This window comes from Myiozetetes cayanensis, unplaced genomic scaffold (genome assembly GCF_022539395.1).
Source record: "Myiozetetes cayanensis isolate MyiCay16 unplaced genomic scaffold, myiCay2020 scf19, whole genome shotgun sequence".
NCBI classification, from domain to species: Eukaryota; Metazoa; Chordata; class Aves; order Passeriformes; family Tyrannidae; genus Myiozetetes; species Myiozetetes cayanensis.
In genome coordinates this window covers 4,655,732-4,679,535 of record NW_026087400.1, presented here as the reverse complement: position 1 = coordinate 4,679,535, position 23,804 = coordinate 4,655,732, and the positions used below count along the sequence as shown (strand labels likewise).

Sequence of the window (23,804 nt, the reverse complement as noted above, 5' to 3'; positions counted from 1 at the left end):
ATTCCTACTGCAAACCAGGCAGTCCCATCCTGCAGCCTTCACGTACGTGAGTCTGCTGCTCACTGCACATCAGGCCTTAAGGATGACTCCTGGTCCAAGGAAAATTGCAATAATCATCACTACAGTGAAACAGAAACACTATTTGTGCTTCTTTGGTTATAGCAGTTCTGGTCCCAGAAAGACAAATCCGCCACTACAAGGGTTGGCTGCCCAGAGTGTGAACATGCAAGTTTAGTAAATAAAGACCACGGGAGTCATCAGTCTCCCAGCCCAGCACCACAACAGATGAAAAATACTACCCAACACTGCTCCTGAGGCTGTGAGCACACACACTCACCCTTCCAGAACCACTGCAGAGCCAATGCCAACACCTGTCACTGGATTATCTACCAATTATGTGGAAAAACTAAGATTAATATTCTCATTAGGCCCTATAATACAGCATCTGTATAATGGGAACCTCATTGCCCATTGGTTCATGTTTACCAGAAAATGATGGTGCTTATCAGAAGAGACCACTTTCTCCTTAACTGGAAAAGCAAACTATTTAAGGTGAGTCTGCTTTATATTCCATACCCCTCCCTCTCTCCTCCTTACACACACACACTTAAGGGCCCATTATCTTCTCATTGATGTGAGGGTGTTACGTATGTAGCCACCATTAATGGTAATGAAAATGGCTCCCGTTAATCTCCCCTGCACTGATAGGAAGATAATAGCCTACTTATTAAGTACGAAGGCCAGACCAGGAGCTGCACTGAAATGAGCAGCATATTGTCTCGGTGGGATTCATACGTAAATACTAAATCATTGCTCTGTGCCTACAGCTGATGATTAAAACGAAATTAGCGATAGCATAGACGTGCTCGCTGGACACGTGCCTTCAGGCACCACAAAGCAGATCCAGGTCCTCTTTCCACCTGATCCACCCTCACCTTTGGGAGGATCTCTGGAGAGAATGTCCCGCCTTGGAAGGCACCCACAAGGATCATTGAGTCCAACTCCTGGCTCTTCACAGGACACCCTAAAATCGCACCTGTGTCCAAATGCTCCCCGAGCCCTGGCAGCCTTGATGCTGTGACCACTTCCCTGGGGAGCCCATTCCAGTGCCCGACCACCCTCTGGGTGAAGAACCTTTTCCTAATACCCCACCTAAACCTCCCCTGACACAGCTTCAGGCCGTTCCCTCGGGTCCTGTCCCTGGTCACAGAGGGCAGAGCTTGGAAGCTGCAGACCTCCATGAGGTCCGATATCAGTCTCCTCCAGGCTGAACAAGCCAAGTGCCCTCAACCGCTTCTCGTATGGCTTCCCTAGACCCTTCCCATCCTCGTGGTCTCCTCTGGACGCTCTTTAGATGGCTTTAGATCCTTCTTTTGGTGTGGTTTCCCCACCCGCACCCAGTGCTCCAGGTGGGACCACACCAGCACCGAGCGGAGCTGGAAGCGAACCTGTCCCCAGCACCAGGGGAGCGCCGGGGGTCCAAACCACCCCCTCAGCGTGTCCCCAGGCCTGGGACCAACGTGTGGCCTCTCTGCAACCCCCGCTCAAGCTCACATGAATAACTTACTGAGGAAAAAACCCCATAATTCGATATAATTCACCTCTATGGGCAGCCTCCCCCCCACCTCGAGATACAACCCCGGGTTTGTTTTTGCGCTCTGGAACTACACCGAGCGCAGCGCGCGCGCGAGTCCGTCGTAAAGCTTTATTTCGGTTTTTTCTCGGTTTGAAACAAAATCACACCCACCCCACCCCACCGCCCGGTTGTCCCTTAAGCGCAGACAGTGGGATAACGGGGTGTTTCGGCCGCGTTTCCCTCTCCCCGTCCGGGCCGCAGCGGGTTAAGCCGAGCGCCCACAATGCCTCGCGCCCTGCAACGTCGTTGGCGCCGGGCGGGACCGGCACCGGCACCGGGATCGGGATTGGGATCGGGATTGGGACGGGGCTAACGGCGGTGTCCCCGTTACCGGCCCCGCGGCTCCCCCGCGCCGAGGTTCGCTGTCCCGGCAAGGCTCGCTGCCCGCATCCCGGCCCCGCTCGGCGGGGCGGGCGCGCTGAGCTGGCGGCGCTCGGGCCCGGCCCCCGCGCTGTCACACGGGCCGGGGCCGGTGCCAGGCTGGCGTGGCGGGGAGGAGGCATCCCCTCGCCCCGCATTTCACCCATTCCTGCCTTGTTTTCTTCCCCCCGCTAGGAAGCAGAGGCCGGAGCGCTGGCCGGAGCCCGGCCATGTTCTGAGCGAGGCTCAGCTCGGATCCAGGCAGCGCGGGTGTGACTGAAGGCATCGCCCTCGCCGCGGCCCTGCGAGCTCTTGGTAAGGAACGTGTGAAACTGAAAGTGCTCCGCTTGGGAAGCACCCGCCGGCCTCCGGGGCGTTCGAGAACCGTGCCTGCTCCGGGGAGGTGCGGGCAGTGTGCGGTTCAGGGGGTTTCTTCAGCCTCTGTGGCCCTTTTGCCCCGGTGGAATTCACAGGGAGCCTTCGGGACCGTGCAGTGACACCGACCACGTCACCCGCTGACCCTTCGTGTGCTGAACTGCAAAGCTCTTCACACGCTGGCTCTGAATTTCCTGCTACATCAGAGGAGCAAAGTCCTCTTACTGTCGCATTTCCATGTGGAAGTGTCGAGTCCACTTCTGCCTTCTGGCTTGGTTTTTTAGCAAGCTAGAGATTCCTAACCTGGGAATTCACACGGTGTATGTCTGGTTTCTGCTCTGGAAGCAGGTTGTTTGGGAAATAAGAGTGTGATACTGGTCTGTGTCTGTTTCCGCCTTGGGGCCCTTAAACAAAAATATTTATATTTTTCAGTGAGAAATTATTTCTAAACATTTTCTTAAGTGTTTGTGTCCGTTTACATGAGAACAAAACAATGCCTGTTTATTTAAGGTTGTCTTTTTTTACTTCTGATTTACTTCTGAATCTGAAACAGCACCATGGTTATTTGTCCAGTCAGCTACCAGGGCTCAGCTTTTGGGTGTAAACAATGATAATTTGAACACTTAAAACTCTGTGGGAAAATAATTAAAAAAACCCAGGCACTCTAAAGATGTTACATATTAGAAAGCCTAGAACATGACTTTCTTCTTTGTCCTTTATTTCCAAATGCTTTGGTGGAGGAGAAGAAGGTGACAAGCTGCGTGGCTTTAGTTGCCTCCTCCTTTTTTTGGATGATGTGGTATGGATGATTGCAGAGGAAGAGGAGTTGTTACTCAAAGAGAGTACAGCAATAATGGCAAAGAGGAGGGCCCAGAGTGTGCACTGTTGTCTGTCTGGCTATCCCTGCTGAGTTATTTACTTAATTTATGTGCTGTAGAGGAAGAATTTTCCCTTGTCTCACCAGGGGCAAATAATGGAGTTGAAAACGTGGACTTTGATTCATGTAAATGTGTTTATGGTCCTTGTTTAGGACATGAGCCAATGCATTTTGTGTGCAGTGCTATCTCCCTGCTCACATGCACATGAGTAAGTTATGGGACACTGAATGATGATGTTGGAATGCTGTTGGAGAAGGTGTGTTCCATTATATGAGGGTTCACTTGCCACACTTCTCCTGTTCCGAAAGTTAGACAATTTCTGTTTGATTATTGACAACGATAATTGTGGTTTATTTTGATGCAGGATGAGGGGAAAATTTTACTCACCCATAACTGTAGTAACTTTTTCAGTCTAAACCACTTTTTTTCCGCAACTTACCTGTGTTTGTCTAACAGAAATTAAGGTTGAAAGGCAGCACATTCTAAACATCAGTGGAAACAGCCCCTTGAATTCCATAGAACTAAGTATTTGTCAACAAGATGTTTACAAAGGAATAAACACTTTAGATAAAAGGCAGTGAGTTCTGCTACAAATAACTCCTGCTCTTAACAGTGAGGATCTGTAGGTACAACACTGAGCTTATTTCTTTCTGAGTCATCTTAGCTGATGATGCAAATAACTGTATTTATTGTACCGCTGTGGTTGCAGATCACAGAAAGGCTGCTCTGCTTTGGGGATTTCTAAGGAATTGATGTCACAGTCATACAAATTTAATGTTTTCTTACCTGTAGCGCTTTTCTTTTTGTAACAACCTTCCTTTTTATATTGAAGATGTGTTCTCCTTCCATCCCCTGGGGCTGTGGAAATTCTATGTAAGAGTTAATCACTTACCTTTTAAAATTATTGCAAGATTGTTAATTCTATTGCTATTTTAAGGACTTAGGACTATTTAGCCAAATAACACAGACTGAACTATTGTCAGGCATTTGGAAAGGCACTTTACCCCCTCAGACCAATATCTGATGCAAATATCAACCTGCTGTTTTATGCTTTGTATTTGGACTGACCAGTAAGCTTGACATTTACTACTTGATGCTTTTTCTAGTCAGCCTGGTGGCTTCTGTCTTTCGTTACATCTTAGAAGTTTGTTTTCTGAAGTAGAAATGAAAAGATGGACTGGAAACAAAAAGAAAGAAGAGATGTTATTTATTTAAGATTAATTAAAATACCATACTACTAGTTGGAAATAGGATTTTTTTTTCTCCAAATTGCACTCTTATGCTGCACCCTACACTATATTTCTTTTAATCATGGGTGTTTTGTGTACTCTGTTTTTTTTCAGGCTGTGCACTGTGTATGAATCACATTTTTTTCTCTTAATGGGGATTTTAGCTGTAGCTTGACTCTGCTCCCTGCTGTTTCGTGCTTCATAAAAATTAGAGTGGGATGATGTGGTCTGACAGCAAGACATGACTGTTGGAACTAGAATTCTGTTTTGTGTGAAAGGTCCCAATAATTGCTTTGTTTCCTTAGAATTCCATAGCTAATCAACTCAGTATTTCTGAGAAATCACGATTTTTTGTATCTTCTAGCAAAGTGCTCTTTTAGGAATGTCTTCAGCTCTCTTAAGTGTAAGAGTTTCTGTTATTTTTTGCTTGTGTCTGTTGAGTTTTATGCATATGATCCTGTGTAATCATGGGTAAAGTGCTTTCAGGAAGGGTAGTGGGTTGTTCTGGGAGCAACATCCAGTAGAATCTGTTTTGATACAACATGTGGCATAGAAGAATTTCCATGTTTATCACCCCCCAACCCCTTTTCAGCCATGGCTGAATTACAGCTTTCCAACTTGGGAATTAAGATGACTAAATCCCCTGAAAAGCACAAAGTAAATGGAAAAGTAAGGTTGTGGGTTTTGTGGTGGTTTGTTTTGTCTGTATTTCCTATGCAGCTGGTTGTGAGTCAGTGGTTTGGATACCAAGCTCTTTGTCACAGAGATGTGTTTATAAGGTGCTGAACATCCTACTGAAACCAAATCCTTGGTTGTGACTTAGTTTTTCGTTTTTCTCCCTTTGCAGAATCATGGCAAGTCCAAGAACAAGGAAAGTTCTCAAGGAAGTCAGAGCACAAGATGAGAACAATGTGAGAAAATTATGATTTTCTTTAGATTAACTTTGCAGAATTGAATTTTCTTTTTGCCTGCTCCAGATGTAGGTTGGGGCTAACATATGAATTTGGAAGGCTCATATTTCTGTTAGTTCCAGTAACTTTTATTCATAGATGTACTAGAATACATTGCTGCATCTTTGGCACAAGTCTTCCAGAAGTTCTAGCAATTCTAGAACCCCTGGAGTCTTTTGAACAAGTGGTATCTTGGGCACAGCTTAATTAAAATGGTCTGTTTCAAGTAACTTGATTATGCACAACCTTAAATGTCATAGTCCATGGACAGGTTCAGTTTTATTTATGTCAATACATTAAAGCTTGAGGGAGGAGAAAGTCACAGTGACTGAATAAAAGTTCCAGACTTTCAATGTTGCATCTTTATTTTGCCAAGGAAACCTCAAGAATTCAATTTGGTTACTTTCTCTTCCCTCAAGACAGTATGGAAATGAAATCAAATTAAATTCTTTGCTCAGTAATTTCCATTTGCTCACCTCTATTTCCTCGCTGGTTTCTGGTAGTCGGTACAGTAATTTTTATAATCCAAGTTAATGAGCATTTCTTTACAGGCAGCATAAATAAATACTCGAAGGAAGCTTCTGCTCTCAGGGAAGATGTTTCCAAACACTAAGAACTCTCCCTTCTGAAATTATCTTCTGCATGTAACGTTTCATGATTCGACTTTTTGAGCTGTGCTGTGAAAACTTCACCTGGACAAGTGATGGCTGATTGCAGAGATAATTGTTTTTGTCTCGCAGGTCTGTTTTGAATGTGGTGCATTTAACCCCCAGTGGGTGAGCGTGACCTATGGAATTTGGATCTGTCTTGAGTGCTCAGGAAAACACCGAGGCTTGGGAGTTCACCTCAGGTCAGCCTTTCCAGCAGACGTGGACTGGGTTGGGTTACCTCGGTGATCATGGCCGTGAACAGAATGTGGTTTTTTTCTGGTAATATAAATTATAGGTTTTATTGTTGACCAGGAAGCATCCTCAGCTGAGATGGGAATCTGAGGACTAGATCTGGAGACTCACAGTGTGTGTATGTGGAACTGGGGCAGAGCACAGGGTAGTTACTCAAATGAGGAAGAAATAGGAAGTCCAGGGGAGAAATCTGCAAAGCAAGGGGACCATTCAGAAGTGCATGCTTTGCTCTTCAAGGGCTGATTTAAAGCTATTACTGAGTAGAAATTGCATAGAAAAGGAGGGTTTGGAACTATTTCATATGTTACACAAAACAAAAAATGAAATTACTGAGATGAGGGTGTGATGAAGGCTATTTCTTTAGGGAGAAAGAAATCAGCCAAGTTACAAGTTCTAAAGAGCCTTTTTCCCCTCCTTTGCGACCTTGTGTTTAACAACAAGGCATTGTTTGGGATTGTTTTGTGTGTGTGGGAGGTTGTTTGTTTTTGTTTGTATGTTTTAATACAGTTTACTGAGCAAGAATTTATGACTGAAAGCAGAGTTGAGATGCCAGCTGCAGTCACAAATGCCCTGGGATGAGGTCAGGTTTTAGGAAAGGCTGTTTTAAGCAGTTGAGCTGTCCAGTACCTGATGGTCATTGGGAGCAGAAGCAAAGAGTGAGACAGGAGGTTTCTTTGCAGGTCACTGAAGTGTAACTGTGATAATAGACAGAAAAAATTGCAGAGTGAAGTATGGGAAAAGTTTCTGTTAAATGGTGGGTTAGATTAATTTCTGAAAGAAATTTCTTGAAGAAAGCTGCTTTTTCTGTCACTTGCCTTCTGTTGACTGTCTCCTTAAAGTGCCAATAAATGACACGATTTTGGCTTATTTCGGTGAGGATCTGCCCACCTTCTTATGATAATCTGTCTTTCTGTACTTGGAGAGTGTTCTCTAACATGTTTATACTCTCAACTTTTGAGATAGCTTGTAATAAGCTTTTTTTTTTTGTCGCTGTTGATACAGCAGGAAATTATAACAAGCTGTGATTTAAATTTGTTTTTTTTTTTCAAAACCTGCTTTTCAGTTTTGTACGTTCTGTAACCATGGACAAGTGGAAGGATATTGAGCTGGAGAAAATGAAGGCTGGAGGTAACAGCAAATTTCGACAGTTCTTAGAGTCTCAAGATGACTATGATCCCTGCTGGACAATGCAGGAGAAGTACAACAGCAAAGCTGCAGCTCTCTTTAGAGACCAGGTAAGTTCAGTGTTGTGTGTGTCCTTACTTTGTAAGCACTTGTTTTTGAAAGGGGAGAGGGAGGGCAAGTAGCAGCTTTTGGAACCTCTGGAATAATTCCTGAAAGGGTAAGTGTGAGGGACTGAAATCCTGAAAGAGTTAATGTCTCAAATATTGGGCAGAAAAGGAATGATAGTGTGTGATCGAGATAAGGTGCAGTTAGGAAAGAGGGTCTTGGGGAGGCAGGAGTGAAGGCAGGAGATTTTCTGGGACCAACTTCCTTATCCTGGGTAGTTATCTCTAAAACCAAGTTTGAGACAATACTGCACTTTAATCTGTGATGGGGATGAGGAATTGAACCCACTTCATTGGAATTGGATTCTGGGATTGGTGCTTACACCTCTTCATTAATCTAGTCTTTGCTCTTCAAACCAAATATGCCTGCTTGAAGAAGTTGCCTGAAAAAAAAAACCAGTGTTCAATTCAACATCACAGCCTGGGAGTCAGAAAAAAACTGGTTTCTTGGAAAAACGAATTAATTGATCTCTACAGCTGGCAGCAAATTGGAATAATGGTTTGTTGTCACGATACAGAACCAGTGTATGACTTGTATGACAGCTCTGACCTGGCATTCTTGGCTGTTTTCTTACCTCTTTTAGGTGGCTACAGTGGCTGAGGGCAAGGAGTGGTCTATTGAAACTTCTCCTGCCAGGAACTGGACACCCCCTCAGCCTAAAATGCCTCTCTCTTCCACTCACCGGTACGTGTCCTTGTTATCTAATGTTGCTGCAGATACAGCAGGATCAAAACCTGGTCTCTGAATGTCTGTGGTTTCATTCTGTTGATGGTGGTGTCTGAACAAGCTGAAGTTATGGAGGATGAGGTAGCAGGGCTTTAATAGCTGTAATAATTCCCACCTCCTCCACCTGAACCTTAAACCATATTAGAGACAAGTGAGCAAGGGCAGCAGACATGCCAGGCTGGTTTTATCTTGACTTGTAATGCACCTGAAACAAGACATTTGTGTCACTCACAAGTGTTGTGCCAGTTTGGAATTGAATGCCAGGGGAGAAGAAACTGCTTTTTCCCTGATGGTGCTCATTGCCAACAGGAGCATCAAAGCTGGACCACAACAGTTTTGTTTTTATGGTTTTGCATGTAGTGATTGTTATTCTGTGCACTAAAGGACCAAGTTTACTGAAAAAGCAGTTGTAAATCAAAAGGACAAGCACTTCATAGCTTTTAGTGGTTGCATTAGAGTTGATAGATGAAATAAATAACCAGGTTTTCATCTGTATTATGATGGTGTACATCAAGCTGCAGTGCAGAGCTGGGGGCTTTTTGCTTTGCTGCTTAAATCTTTTATTTCAGAAGTTCTGCTGGACAATCTCACACTGCAACTGCCTCTTCTGACAAGGCTTTTGAAGACTGGTTAAATGATGATGTCAGCTCCTACCAAGGGTAATGTAATATTTACTGACCTTTTTGAATGCCTGTGTCTCTGGCATAACAAAGACTTGGATGTTGCACTACAGCCACACGACTGTGATCCTGATTCACCAGTGAGCAGTTATGACTGGATTAATATTATAAATATGTTGGGATGTTAGATGGAGGAAAGTGTTCCTTCATGCATTTATATAACAAAGATGTTTGAAGATGTTTGAAGCATTGAAAGGAAAGCTTGTAACTCCAGATTTTACTGTGGTGGGCTTCAAACTAAGGAATTCTGTTTGTATGTTGTATCTTACAGTGATTTAAGCTAAACAGAGGCATTTATAAAACTAACAGTGTTTTCTTCTTTCTTTTTTCATTTTCATGTATCCTTTTATTAGGATTTATTCAGCTTTCTAATATCAGTGATCTGTTAAACCTGGAGAATCATTAAGACCACATTATATTGGACAGGGATACTGTAATTTGCAAGGATTTCTCAGTGGATCCTTGTTGCTGTTATTGTCTTTATGAAGTGAGTGGTTTTGGGTTTTGGGTCCTAGGTGCTTTAGGATTTTTTTTTTCCCCAGATGTAAAAACAGTTGTCATTTCATGCTTTTCAGATTTTGTTTAATAGTTTTAATGAATGCATGCTGATACAGACACTGTTCATTTACTGTCTTATGGTAGTGGCCAAGAGAATCGCTACGTGGGGTTTGGAAACACGGTAAACCCTCCAAAAAAAGAGGATGACTTCCTGAATAATGCTATGTCTTCACTGTACTCGGTAAGGAATTGCTGGAAGCTTTCTGTGACCTCAGTTTTCTTCCATTTTATCCCCTGTTTTGGGAGAATATAAACAGAGAGGAGAAACTGAAGAGTGCAGAGAGATACAGAGAGATGCAGAGTATTGGTTGTATTCTCAAAGAGTGAAGAAGATACTGGTGGACTTTAAAAGGTGAAATGAAGGGAGAAACTTGAGCAAAACTTAAGAGTTATGTCTGGTATCAGTTCACAGAAGTAAGGAAATGAGGATGTAGCAGTGGATCAAGAAATAATACTCAACAGGGCTGAAGGAAAAAAAAGTAATTACCTGTAAGGAGAAGCAGTTAGGCTGATAATGCTCTAAATCAATTAACCATATTAGGTATGTTAAGTGGAAAACAACTGAAATGTGTGTCTATGTGGTGCCAGAAGCCCTGAGCAGTGATGAAAACATTTGAAATACTTGTGACAGGGTGTGAAGAGATAACAGCATATGGTTGAACAGTTGTCGTGATTCAAGTAGAGATAGAGAAAGATGCATTGTTGAAGGAAAATGGGAATAAAGTCAGAGGCAGTCAGGGAAATATTGGTGCTCTGATAGTCTGCAAAGTAGCAGTGCTGAACCATATTTGGGATTTGGAGTCACTTGGAAATACAGGAAGGTTTTCTGACAAGGTTAGTGGTCTGTAGCTTTCTATAGAGCCTCATTGGCCTGAATATCCACACCAGATTCCATTGTTTGTTTAAAAATAAATAAGTAATTTCACTAGAACTTAATAGAGATAGGTACTGCCTGAGCCTTTGAACCATATTCCAGGTTATCCCACAGGTTGGTTAGTGTAGGTCTGCTGAATATTTTCTAGCTATGTCATAGTTTATAGGCCAGAGAGTTCAGATTAGAAATCACATCTGTGATGTATTGCAGGTGTGCTGAGACAGCAGAGGAGGGAGGACACTGTGTTCATGTTACTGTGAACCTTTGAGTCTCTGGCTGAAATGCCCTCGTGTGACCACAGACACACATTACAGTGTGATTTTAGTCCTTCATTGCTGTGAGCCTGAGTTACTTGTATTGGTGTTCATCCTGGTGGGAAAACCAATTTTCCTTCCGCTGCTTGGGATTGTTCTCCCCCCACACATGTAGCCATTTTTAGAAGAATAACATCTGAAACATTCAGGTTTGTTCAAAATTTTAGCTTTTTTGACACAAATACTGGAAATTCATCACTTAATTTCAGTAAATGAGAGGCTGTAATTTTTTCTCTCACTTGCAGATAGTTCTTATGACTACAGGACAAGCTGTATTGGAGAATTTTGACTTCATTCAACCTGTTATACAGAGCACTTGATTATTTGTTATTATTATTCACACATAGCTTATGACTTTCTTGCTTTCTTTAAAGGGATGGAGCAGTTTCACAACTGGAGCGAGCAAAATTGCCTCGGCTGCTAAAGAGGGTGTAAGTAAATAAAACCAAGTTACAAATTGCTGATAGTTTTCTCTTTGTCTTTCTTTTGTCTTCTAACAACAGCATTTCTGTCAGTCTAAATAGAAAGCATGTTGGGCAGAGTTTGTGTCCACTGGGATGATTTGGGAAGATCTGAGGCATGGTCTTCACGCTCTGCGTGTCCTCCAAGTTGGCAGACTTTAGTGACAGTCATTCAACTAACTGTAAATGCAAACCAGGGGAAATCAGAATTTATTTCATTTTACATAGATGGTGATGGAAAGAGCCTAAATATTTTTGTGAACATAATGCATTGCAACTTTTTTTTTCAGTTTTGCTTAAGTATTGTTCCAAACTTCCATGAGCATAACAATTACCTCTTACTCTGGGTGACATTATAAGAGACAAAAATACTGATACTCACCTGCATTGGCCCACCAAGTTCTGGTCTGTGTTGAAAATCCTTTCTTCCCTCTGTTGCAAGTTGAGAAAGACTGATGCTTCCCCAGAGCAATCTGGAATGCCAGAGGTGGTGATATGGATCTCTCTTCTCACTGTGAAATTCTGCCAAAGGTTCCATTCCTTTTGGAGAGGAAATGTGTGTATTTAAAAATTGAAGGGTTTATTCTGAGTAAACCTGAATGTATTTGCTTCTTTTCACTATCAGGCTACCAGATTTGGATCTCAAGCAAGTCAAAAGGTGATTATAGATTTAGCTCTGTCTTATTCACTGTAATTGTCTTTAAATGTTGTGTATTTGCCTGTACCAGTTGATTTAGATGTGATCATCACCAGACCAGTGTTACTTTTCCTTCATAATGCCCAGTAATGTTCAGGTTCTAGCTTTTATTTCCATAGGAATTGAAATCAACTGCAGTGATCAAATTAAGCAAGAAATAAACAGTTCTGCTCTGCTCTTTGTACCTGTTGGGTGTATTGGAAAGGCAGTAGAGCTTACAAATGTAAAATACCCTCATTTTACTTCTGTAAATCGTAGATGTGGTCTATCTTGATGCACTTTTCATGGTGATGTATTATAGTACAAGCCATCTTTCCATTGCTAAAGTATAACAAGAAGTTACAAATGTGAACTGTCTTAATATTATTCATAAATTAATTAGCTTGTGTGTATTTTAAAAACTTATGATGACAGAAGTGTTTAATTTTTCAACCTAGGTTTAAAACAGAGACAGTCAGACCTGAATTACACAGAGCTCTGACATAAGATCTATTTGCATGGAAAAATTCTAAATTCAAATGTAAAAATGTGCAGAATGGGATTCCTAATTTGCCAAAGTCCTGAGCGAGACAGGACTTACATATATTAATATATGGTACAGGAGTTTGACTTGAACTGTAACTCCTGTGTATGTGCAGCATTAGCCTGGTTTGCTTTCTCACAGGCATAGATGGTATTGCTCAAAACAAATGTGAAGCTGCCAGGTGTTGGTGTTCAGACAGGTGTATGCACTGAGATATTAATCCTCCAAATAGCCAAATTTGGGCACGTTTGCAACAAAAATGTCTTCTTAAAGCACCCAAACTTCCTACTTAAAAGCTTTAAAGTGTTTGCTGCTTGGCTTATGTAAGAAAAACCAAGTTTTCTTCAGTTCTTCCTCTTTCACTCCTTCTGGCAGTTTCCCTTTATTATTAACAAATGTAAATACAATATTAAGTGTGAAAGCTCGTCACATCTACTGACAAGGACCTCAGCAACATGGTGGTGCTCTAGAATCTAAGCTGTGTTACTGAAGCTTAAATTTTGTTCCTGAAATTTCTGACCCTTTGCAGAGCAGATTTCACATCTTTTTGATGTGGTATGTTGGTTAAAAGTGTGTTTGGTGCCCAGGGACTGAACACATTTCCCTGTTTGTCCTGTCAGTAGATGTTGAAGTTGGAAAAGGTTCATGCTACTTAACTTGCCTGAAAAAATGCTGCCAATTTTTTGCTAAAAGCTGCTTCTACCTTCCTTGCTCTTTTCTCTTTTGCTCTCTGGGTAAAGTTTTGGGGCTACAAGCAGCAGCCAGAGCCGGTAACACCCTCACATATATTCTTGTGCATGGACTCCTTGTCACTGTTGGTGCTGAATATGTGCATTTGCTCTTGAGCTGTCTTTTCCTTTTCTGCCTTCCGTCAAATCTGTTTTAGAATAATGTTGTGTGTTCTGTATGGTAATATTCCTTCAAACCTACTTAAAATAGGCCAAACAGGACAGAGACATCCAAGCTCTGCGCAGTCCGAAAGATGGCTCTGCTCCTGTCTGTGCTCTCCATCAGCAGAGATGATTTCAGGATTTCTCTTTGCATGTCTGCTGCAGGAGTGCAGTGTGCCAGGAGCTGGGGTGCTGTTGGAAGGTAGACTCTTAATGTAGGGTTTATAGTGGTGGTTGAGGAAGAGGGTTGATACAAGAATTCTTCCTAATTCTAGCAGTGACTCCACTCAGCACACCTGAACTGTTACTCTGGGTGTATTACACTGTTCATTATATAACATAAACAGTTTGCCAGGTTTAATAGATCTCTGACTCATTCAAAGATGAGAAATCCCCTTTCTTGCTTTTCTTAAAAAGCTTTTTGGCCTCACTCCCAGTTGAAACAAGCCTTAAATGGTTTACATTCACATTTCTCACTAGGTGGAAGCAGGGTTGCCTTTTCCCTCTGCTTCTCCAAGAACTTTGAGCCTGTGAGGAGTAGAAATACTGGAGATAATGTTTGGGAAAAGAGGAGAATCTGGGAGTGCTGTGGGTAAGGGAAAGGCTTCTTAGGAAAGCTCTTCAAAGTGATCCATTCCCAGGAAGAACAAGAATGAAGGCTCACAGCCTGAGCAGTGTTGGTGATGACATATAAACCCTTAGGAAATAAAGCTTCATTAGTCTCTGCTGATATTTAGGGATAATGTTTGCCTGGCAAGCGTGTTGGCCTTTTTGGATTAACCAGCATAATTCAGAAGGCACTCAGTGTGATAGGACAATTCCAAAGAAAAGTTTAAATCTGTCAAAGGCTTCCTATGTTAACAGGGAAAGGAATGATTTCAAGTGAAACTCTTCTAAACCCTGCTGTCCTTGTCAGCACTCTCTTAGGAAAGTAATTTAGAGACTGACACTGTGGGCTTACATTTTTGTAAAATGCCTCAGAAGTACAATGTCCTCATGCATCTTGTTCTGGATTGCAGTAGATTTCTGAAGTTCTTTGGTTTTTTCTCCCTGCAAACCTGGAGCTTTAAAAAAGATTACAAAAATCTTCTGTCACAGCTTTGGCTCTTGTGTATTGCTCAGAAACACTTGGGCTGTTCTTAGTGGATGACAACTGGAGCACTACAAGACAGAAACATTGGGGGGAAAGTGGCACAAAAGCTCTAATTCTACAAGTAATTCCATTAGTAGGAAAAAATAAGGGTGACTGAGGTCAGTTCTTCCAAACATTCAGCTGCAGGCATTAGCAAGGGGCCCATCTTCAAGGCTGTTGCTGGTTGAAACCATTGCTTCTGCTTCCAGCACAGGGCCAGACTTTGCTTGGGCTCCGGGCATCTCTTGCCATGTGTATCTGATTTTATTTTATTGTCTTTTAATGTTTCCTGCAGCACTTTACTGTGTGTGCTTTTCAGCTCATTCTGCTTCTGTGAATCAAAGCTTAAGGCTTCGTGTGTTTTTGGAGATACTGCTTAGAAATGAGGCTGCAGAAGGTGTTGGCTGTTGTTTTTTGGTGGTTTTTTTTTTTAAAGAAAATATAACTGACTTTGTTTTTGTTTTACTTTTAAATAGGCATCAGAGTTAGGTCAGACATTAAATGAAAATGTTCTCAAACCTGCACAGGAAAAGGTAACTTTGGAACTAGTAAATGACTTGCAGAGAAATGGTTATGATGACTCAGGGAGTGTGTCCTTCTGTAAAGGAGAAACATTAAACAATTCAGAGCAAGATGTTAGCAAAGAAAGGTTAATGAGGGTAAATTCTCTCCACCAGTCTTTCTCATTTTGTAGATTTTATACTTTCAATTCAATAATTGAAATAAAATTTCAATAGGGCAAGATGAAAATGCACCCTAAATTGATACTAAAACCAGTTTGCTTTTTTAAAAAAAATATGTGTTAGCAGTAGTATCTTTGAGTGTTAAGTTCCCAGTGCTTTACTCATCTGCCTGTCAGCTTTGTTTTAGTTCAGTCAAGCATCTTTTGAGCCACTGTAGTTCATCTGGGGGTAGAATTTGGGACAAAGTAAATGTTTAAGATGAATGGGGACAGTTCATCAATAAAAGGAACATGTTCTTCCAACCTTTATTTCCTCAGAAGTGACCAGTGATCACTGATACTACAGATTTTAGTCAGAGATTTTCCCCAGTGTCAGATGTTGCCTTCCTGTTTCCTATGTTTAGAAAAATGTATTTTTACATCCTTTCTATTTGACATGCATTTGTTCTGTGCGTTAGAATTTCGGGTCAGCTCCAAAATTCTGATAAAGTCTTTTCTGAGAATGTGGTTCTCCACTTACCTGCATAGTTTTTCTTCAAATGTACTGGTTTTTTATAAAGCAGACTATCTTTGCTATCCTAAGAGAAGCAATGCCACCACTTTGGGATTTGGATTGATTTTCAATTTGAAAAGAATATTTTAATCACATTGCAAAATCATTTCTTTTGCATTACTTTTATTAATTCACCATTCTTTACATGGAATTTTAAACCACACAAGAAGACTCTAGTTGGTTTTCTATTCCCTAGGATTATCCACAATTTATTTCTAAAGGCTTAGATGCATTATTTTCAGGGGTTCTTTTAGGGTGCAAAAAAAAAAAAAAGTCACTTGCTTTGGAACAGTTGCCATTTATTAACTGGGGAAAGGCACCAACTGTGTTCTGTTTGACCAAAGTTCAAAGCCCTTTTAATATTTAAATAAGCCTCTGTAAAAGAGAGAGAATAAAATAGGTCTGCTAAGTTTCTAAAAAACATCTTTATATCTAGTAAAATATAAGCATAAAAGTTCATGTTTGCAGATTTTTTTATTTACTGGTGTTTTTATGCTCAGCAGTAGCGTAGTAATACCTTCCTCAAACTGTGTGTATGTCTGTAAAATAAATTCCCACATTCCCTTATAGGTCAGCATTTTCTTAACTTTGTTAGTTTTAACTTAAATAAATTTTGATTCAGTTTGGGGTGGTTTTGTTTTTTCCTGCACTTTATGTTTTTAGCTGTTAAGTGAAAGTGAGCTTGTCTTAAGGTCTCAATAATACTTTGTTTTATGGCTAATTACCAATATTTTGATTCACATAGGTGAAAGAGGGGAAAATATTTGAGGAGGTCACCATGGGGGTATCGCAGTTGGCCAGCAAGGTATGAGGTGGCCTGCCTGGCTTCTAGGAGGCCAAACAACAAGCCAGTCTCCATATTCTTATGAAAAGAAAACCACAGTGCAGCTTTCATCTGCTTGTGTCAAAGAGAGAAACTTGGAAAGTGTAACTTTGAGCAGGCAGTGCTTCTGTTGGGGTGTTAAAAGCTGTGCAGGTGTGGTGTGGTCCTCGTAGCGGTTTCAGTGAGGACATGGTGTGGTTATAAGTCAGCCAGTGTCCCAAACACACAAAGAAAATGTGGGAGAGAATATGGAGACAGCTTGTGTTACATTGGTACAGTTAAACTTACTAATGCTCTGCACCTTTTCCTTTGTCTTCTTTCGCTCTCATTGCTCGGTGATGTGGTAAGTGCTGCCTGTGACTGCCAAGCACAGAAATCCTGCACAGTCTAACACCTGGTTTGATAACTTGCATGTCTTACATAGCACTGTGAAGTCAGCACTGGAAGCTCTCTCACATACCAGCTTAGTGCCTTAGATTTTGGGAAGGTTTGAATAAAGTGAATTATGTTACCTGTTCTGTTTAGAGCCTGGCAACTCCAAGGCTGAATTCTGAGCTTCATCCTCCGTATCTGTGACTTAGAATAGCACCATCCATGGGTGTCTCTTCAGAATTTGTGTTTCTAATCCAATGCCAGTCCATTATAATAACCCCAAAGGATTCTCCTAGTAGTCATGTTTATTCTAGAACTCAACTTTTGGCTTGTTTTACATGGGTGGTGCAATAATACTGGAACAGAGTGAAGGTAGCTTTGTAGAACAACAGAAATATAAATACTTGTTACAAGAATCGTGAGATCCAAACTTCAGTGCTGTCATTAAGTTTAATTTTATGTAAGGAGTAATTCCAGTATTTTTGTCAAGGAAATCCAGGAGAGAATTCAAAAGATGTTACAACAATGAGTGAAAAAGCTAAACTTGACCTGCTTCTCACCTCTTCCAGCAGCACGATGCTGTGAAATGTGTGTTCAGAAATCTGCCCATCAAAAACACTTAATGAGTTGTGAGTTAAATTTTCTGGTGAAATGTGTTCTGTTTATGGGAACAAGTGGAAGGATTGTGTTGTGGCTTTTGCTGTTGCACCTGGCAGAGGGGTTGGTTCAGCCTGAATGAATGGAGTGTCTTTTTTTTCCCTCTAGGTTCAGGGAGTTGGAAGTAAGGGATGGCGAGACGTCACCACTTTTTTTTCAGGCAAACCAGACGATAATTCTGAAAGGTAACTTTTTGTTGTTACTTTCTGTATCTCTTTAAATGCATAATTTTATCTCCAGTACATTCTCAGCAGTGTAGTGGCAGGTAATTTTTCAATATTTAGAAATTATTCTCTCTTTGCTAGCAGTCCTGCTCTATGGAATATGGGAGGAATTCAATATAACTATTTGTTTATAACTGAGAACAAAACAGGGCACACATCTTGTAATTTAAAAATTACTCCAAATGCATATTCCCTGACCTGGGACTGTTAAGGCTGGTAACAAAATCTGTGAATTAGACTATAAGCTTATGCCATTTGGAGCAATATATTTAGTCATGCCTTTGTCCTCAGTTTTGTTAAACCAAAGGGCAGTAGAATTATAGTTCTCTTTGTGGTCATTTTTTAAAATTTATTATATTTGGTATAACTAATTTATTTCTACCTTCCTTTCCCTCCCCTTCACCCCACAAAAGACCAGCTGAGGGAGACAGCTACCAGAACAGTGGAGGGGAGGGCTACCAGAACAATGCTGTAGATCAAAGCTTCTGGGAGACCTTTGGCAACTCAGACCCACCAAAAGCTCATAAATCTCCAAGCAGTGAGAGCTGGACCTATGTGGACAATTCCACAGAGAAGAAGAGCTCCGATAGCTGGGACGTGTGGGGCTCGGGAACAGTCTCCAACAAGAACAGTAACAGCGACAGCTGGGAAAATTGGGAGACCAACTGGGAAAACGCAGGAGGGGAGAGCAAGACCAGAAAACCTCCCAAGGCAACAAAAAATGCATGGGATGACTTTTAGAACTCTGTTAAACCCTGGTTTGCACAGCGAGGAAAGGGAGGCTGTGCTGGCTGATGGAGGGGAGGAAGTTTTACACACGACTGGAGTATCATGGTTGACCTTACTGATCTGTTACTTTTGTGCTTCCCATTCATTCTCCTTTCTTATATCCTGGTTTAGGGCAAAAAAGAAGTAGCATCTGAATCTTTTGTCACATGAAGGTGGCTCTCCCTTTTTTAAGGATAGTGATAACTGTTATTCTCCTTGCACTGATTGGCTACAGTGACTTTCTTAACACGAATGTTCAAATGAAAAAAGTCAGTGCAAGGACACTTTCATGGCACAGCCTTGCATGTTTAGGTTCATAGGTGTTCATCCAGTCCTCATCTAATTTGAGATTTGAGGTGTTTAATGCAAACAAGGGACAGGGTGTGACTTGAAAAGATAGTCATTAAATGAGCAAGCTGCAGTTGAATAGATCTAGCTCAAATGCCTTATGTATTGCTCTGACTATGTAAAGTCTGGCAATTCAAGATGATCTTTAAAGTATTTTTTACTGGAGCTTTGTTTTTAAACTTTATGACATTATTTTATTATTTTTTTTTTTAGTATTTTAAAACTTATTTTCTCCCCTTAGAATTCATAAGGAATCTAGAGCTAGATAATTAGTTGTGTAAACTTACAGGTTTGACCTGAGCTATCAAGGGATATCCAGAATGACTGTACTTGGCCACCCTACTCAATGGATTAAGAGTTTACACTGTGCAGCTCTGCTACACAGACAAAAAGCAAAGCTGTGGTGTTTACCTTCCTCACCTACACCCTTGCCCCAGTTTGAGTGTTTTATGTGGTCTGTTTTTTCTCTTTCTTCCTTCTACTCATCTACTTTACTGATTCTGATAAAAATGAAGTCCTTCTGCTGCTTGGCAGTGAAACAAATTCAAATTTATAAAGAAGATTCCAGCAAGACAAAAATGGGTGGAAAATCTGAGAACACTGAGGGAAGAGCCTGGCAGCAAGCCCCTTTCAAGATGAGTAGCTGTCTGGATTTAATAGTAAAATTGAATTTAAGCAGATGTTTTCCAAATGAATCTTTAACTTGTCAAACTATATCTCTGTCATGCATTTCTCCACATTTCCTGGATCTTGTTAAAGAAACACTATTTTGGAAACTTTGGGAACTCCTTGTCAGCATTAAGGAGTGGAACAGAAGATTCAGTTACGTCTCAGTTTTGACCCAGCAAATTGCTTTGCATGACACAAACCATAACTTCTGCAGAAGAACTGTGACTTTAACAGCAGAGGTGTCATAGGCATCCCATTTTATTTTTGGGGATGGGCTGTAAATGTACACTCAGCACGAAAACAATCAGCTCGCTTTGAAAAAACTTCATGTTTTATGTAGTCTGCTTTACTGCCAGCATGGAGTTCTTCCTGTGAACCCTGTAAATCTTAATACTCACCTAAAAGGCCTTTTCTTTTTAAAATCAGTTAATTTGTTCAACAACCAACCTAAGTTGTCAAAATTATCTTAAATAATGCTTCATTTCTTTACTCTTCACAGAGGTTTTTGAGCTTATAGTAATATCAAGAGTTTTAAAAGGAAGGAAAATCATGAATTTCCTCAAAAGTAGCAGATTTTAAAGGCTTAAGTCTTAAGTAGAAGTAGCTGTATTTATACTCTGGTTCTGTATTTCTATTAGTAGGATCTTTCAGATGGTGAACAGAGTATTTTTTCTAGTCTCCTCTTGCCCTGTCCTGCAAGAACTGGGATTTTTTTTTTCCCCTCTTGCTTCTCCTGAGCTCGTGGTCTCTGAGCCCCTGCAGCAGGACCTGGAGCTGCAGCAGGACCCAAGTGCTCCTCCAGGCTGAGCCATTCCCAACACATTCCTGCTGACATTGATCCTTTTGAAGTGCCAAAGGCTCGAGAGATCTCAGTTTACAATTCTGCTCGTGGTACCATTGGCAGAAGTTTACAGCCTGACTGTAAAACAAGGATTTTTTTCTTCTTCAGTTCCAAGTGTAAATTCGTCATAGCTTATAGTTGCATGTCAAATATAACTTTGGGTTTTTTATGCACACACCTCTGTTGCCTCATTGTCACGTGTCTGCTGCCCAGTCCAAAGCTGATTCAGCTTCCTTTATACAAATTTATTACAGTTTCTCTCTCATACATCTCCTGAAATAGCTCGTGGCAGGAGAGGCCATTCAGTCAACAGTATTGTGGGGGATGTGTGCACGTTCTCCTCAGCTGTGAGCTTTGCCCAGGAGAAAACTGATTTATTTATGTATCACTTGCAGCTACGGTTGGCATGAGCCATTTGTTTGTTCTTCTGCTTTTATTTTTGTAGCTCTTGAAACTTTTATGTTCCAAATTAAACAGCCAGGGCCCTGCTCAAGCAGGAGCTTTGGGTAATGATTCTTCTTCCAGTTGAGGAGACAGAGGCAGAAGTTTTGCTGTCTCTTTTCCTTTTTTGAAGTGCTGGAGAGAAGCAACAAAATGCTGCAACTCCCAGAAAGGTGTTACTGGAAGATTAAAAGAACCCATTATGACAGCAGAAAGTGTAACTGCAGACTCAAACTATTATGCCAGCTGGTCTCAGTTTGAGAGGCAGATTGGTATTTTGTAAGGACTTGTCGGAGTCTGAACATTTTGATCATGTCTTCCAGAGGAGAGGACAAAATGAGGGCATTTTCTTTTACAAAGCCTCTCTTTTATTGGATTTTACTTTTTCTTAGAGTAGGTGGCTGGGAATATTCTGCAATTTGGAGAAATGCATCCAAGCAAGTTGCATGTGCGAGTGTTTCTGAATCAGATTTGGTTTTTTAACCCCCTCCTCCTCTCCCCAAATCCTCCTTTTTTGGCCTGATGAGGAGCACTGTAGCAGAGGCACTGAGTGCAGCCTGCTGGAGCTGAGGCTGCCTGTCTAAGTGAAGATACAGCCATGAATCTGAGAGTGGCACTTGTGAAAATGATCTTGTCACCGTGGGCAGTTGGTGACCAGGGCTCTGCTTCCCTTTCAGTCCCACTCCGTGTAGTCACAATTTTAAGTTGCACGAGCAAATTGCCAAGAGATTGTGCAGCAGGTGAAGAGGCTGCTGCAAAAACTGGGCATTGCAATGGTGGTTCAAATTTCCTGGTGTTTCAGACTTTTATTTCTTTGTATGGCTTCAACTTTGGAAAATACAGAGCAGCTGGATTCCTACAGGTAATTTGATAAAAGAAAAATTTCAAGACGTTCAAACTAAGTACCGCTTGAAAAAGAGTGAAAGTCTTGGTGAATGCTCCCAAACCTAATTCTAGGAGTTAGGGATTATTTTAAAAATCTTTCATTTGTGTCTTGAAACCTGTTAGTAATGATTACAATTCAAGAAGTGCTTGGCCAGCTCTCCCTCATGGTTGAGACCTCAAGGATAATGCTGCTGCTTTTATTTTCCAGGCCAGACTGTAACATTCCATGGGTTCATAATGTACTTGTCAGTGTAATGGTCTGTGCAATAATTTTAACAAGTGTAGATAAAACCTTTGTTTAATCCAGGATACATTTAAAGATACAGTGGTCCTCTTGGAGAGGAGCAGCCTACACAAGTACTACAGTTCTCACCTTCCTTTGGGAATATTACATTTCAGTGACCCAATGAAAGGTTTGAGCAGTCAGTGATTTAAACAGAAATCAAGAAACATTTCAATGTCCATTACTGGAGTTTGATCCTAATGGTTTAGTGGCCTCGTTGCAGAACCCTCTTTCATTCTCATGCCAGCAGAAACTTGGTCAGTGGTGGAGTACTGTATCTTTAATTCTCCTGCTGTGTTTTTTGTGAAGTTCACAGGAATGGCGATTTCAGTGAACACTATTCATTGTTCTGTAGAGTGGTTCTGGACTTGAACTGCAGTGTCATCTTTTAAAGAGCATTATAATAAAGCAAAGAGATATGGAGCAGAACGGTGTTCAGCCCTTTTTAAGCGGACTTTAAGTTAATTTTAAGCCCATGTGCCGGTGTCAGGCATGTTCTTCCCTGCCAGTAATGGGAGCTGCCCATGTCAGTGACAGAGCCAAAAAAATCTTGATATTTCCTTGGAGTTTCACAGTCTAACTTAAAATCCTACTTTTAGATCTATTAGCTAGATCTAGGAGCAGTTTTGAGACAACACTGGCTGCCTCCTTAATTTGAGGGGAGGTATAAAATAGTGAGGTGATTGCAAATAGATTTATGTATTCAGATTTTTATTAGCTTGTCTACAAAGGCACTTAACACAGCAGAAAAAGGTAACTTTGGAAGCAGTTGTCCTTTCCAAAAAGTGAGATTCATCTGGCCAATCCTTCAGCTGCTGGTGATGGTTCACATTCAAGATTCCAGTTTCCTTCATCAGCCAGACAGCCACGTGAGTACTCCAGATGACTGATGACTGCGCTGGGCTTTATTTAAATTTAAAATATCTTTTATTATGTTCTTGATCAGCACGACTGAGTTGCACTTGCCTTGTGGGAGTAATTTTACTGATGTTTACACCGAAAAAAGGTGGACATTTGAGTTGGGTAATGTCACTGATATTACTGCACTGTGTCCATTCTTGCCGTAAGGGCTGCTCTCTGAGTCGGATGCAAAGTTTTCACATGGGATTACTTGAAGTAAACAGGATATGCTGTTTCTGGAGAGAGGATTTTGGCCTTCTCTTCTGACAACATACAGAGCCCGATAACTTAGAAATATACAAAATACCATGAAAGCAGTAATGTGTATTCTGAATTTCAAACTGAGCCCAGGCAGTGCAAGCTGATAGAACAAGTGGAGTCTAGAGCAGAAAATACCAGTCATTGACTTGAGGAAAGGCAGATCACTACTGAATTATTGTGTCCCCTTGCTTCTGCTGGGTAAGTGTCTGTGCCCCTTCACAGCTGTGGTCTGTGCTCTGATCCCAGCAATGAGTAAGTTTTTGAGCTGGTTTGTTGTTACTTGGTTGCACTTCCATGGCATGTGCAGGCTCAAGATGTGCAGGCTCCCTGGGTTTCCAGGGCTTCACACTTCACTTGACTTTAAGGAATCAGATTTTGTGCCCTCTGAGGTGTGCAAGCAGGCAGTGGGGTCGTTTCCAGTTTCCTTGTGGTCTCCACCTATTCCAGTATGTTCATCCACAGGCGCTCCACCTTCTGCAACGCACTTTGGGTGGGCTCTCGGGAGCTGCTTGGCCATCGTCACCTCCCCAAACTCCACAGGCTTAGCCCAGTACACAGGTTAGGCCTCTGCACCTCTCCGCTGCTTTGCCAAAGGTTTGCAGGACGGGGCCCTGGGGTGGAA

General features: G+C 41.5%; 1 protein-coding gene across 9 annotated transcripts; it reads left to right on the top strand.

Annotated features, from left to right (window-relative positions):
- The first annotated feature begins 1,899 nt into the window (after positions 1-1,899).
- Positions 1,900-22,450, top strand: ARFGAP1 (ADP ribosylation factor GTPase activating protein 1). Of its 9 annotated transcripts, none has more exons than XM_050313655.1 (15): positions 1,900-1,993; positions 2,192-2,311; positions 5,326-5,389; positions 6,169-6,278; positions 7,394-7,565; positions 8,204-8,304; positions 8,919-9,005; positions 9,669-9,765; positions 11,147-11,203; positions 11,859-11,891; positions 13,194-13,223; positions 14,952-15,008; positions 16,456-16,515; positions 17,671-17,747; positions 18,200-22,450. In XM_050313655.1, exons 3-15 carry the CDS (start codon positions 5,330-5,332, stop codon positions 18,525-18,527), a joined length of 1,269 nt encoding a protein of 422 aa, XP_050169612.1. In that variant the 5' UTR covers positions 1,900-1,993; positions 2,192-2,311; positions 5,326-5,329; the 3' UTR covers positions 18,528-22,450. The 9 variants fall into 9 exon arrangements, with proteins under 9 accessions (XP_050169612.1, XP_050169611.1, XP_050169614.1 ...); XM_050313654.1 differs by having other exon boundaries at positions 8,916-9,005; XM_050313657.1 differs by lacking the exon at positions 13,194-13,223.
- The last annotated feature ends 1,354 nt before the right edge of the window (positions 22,451-23,804 follow it).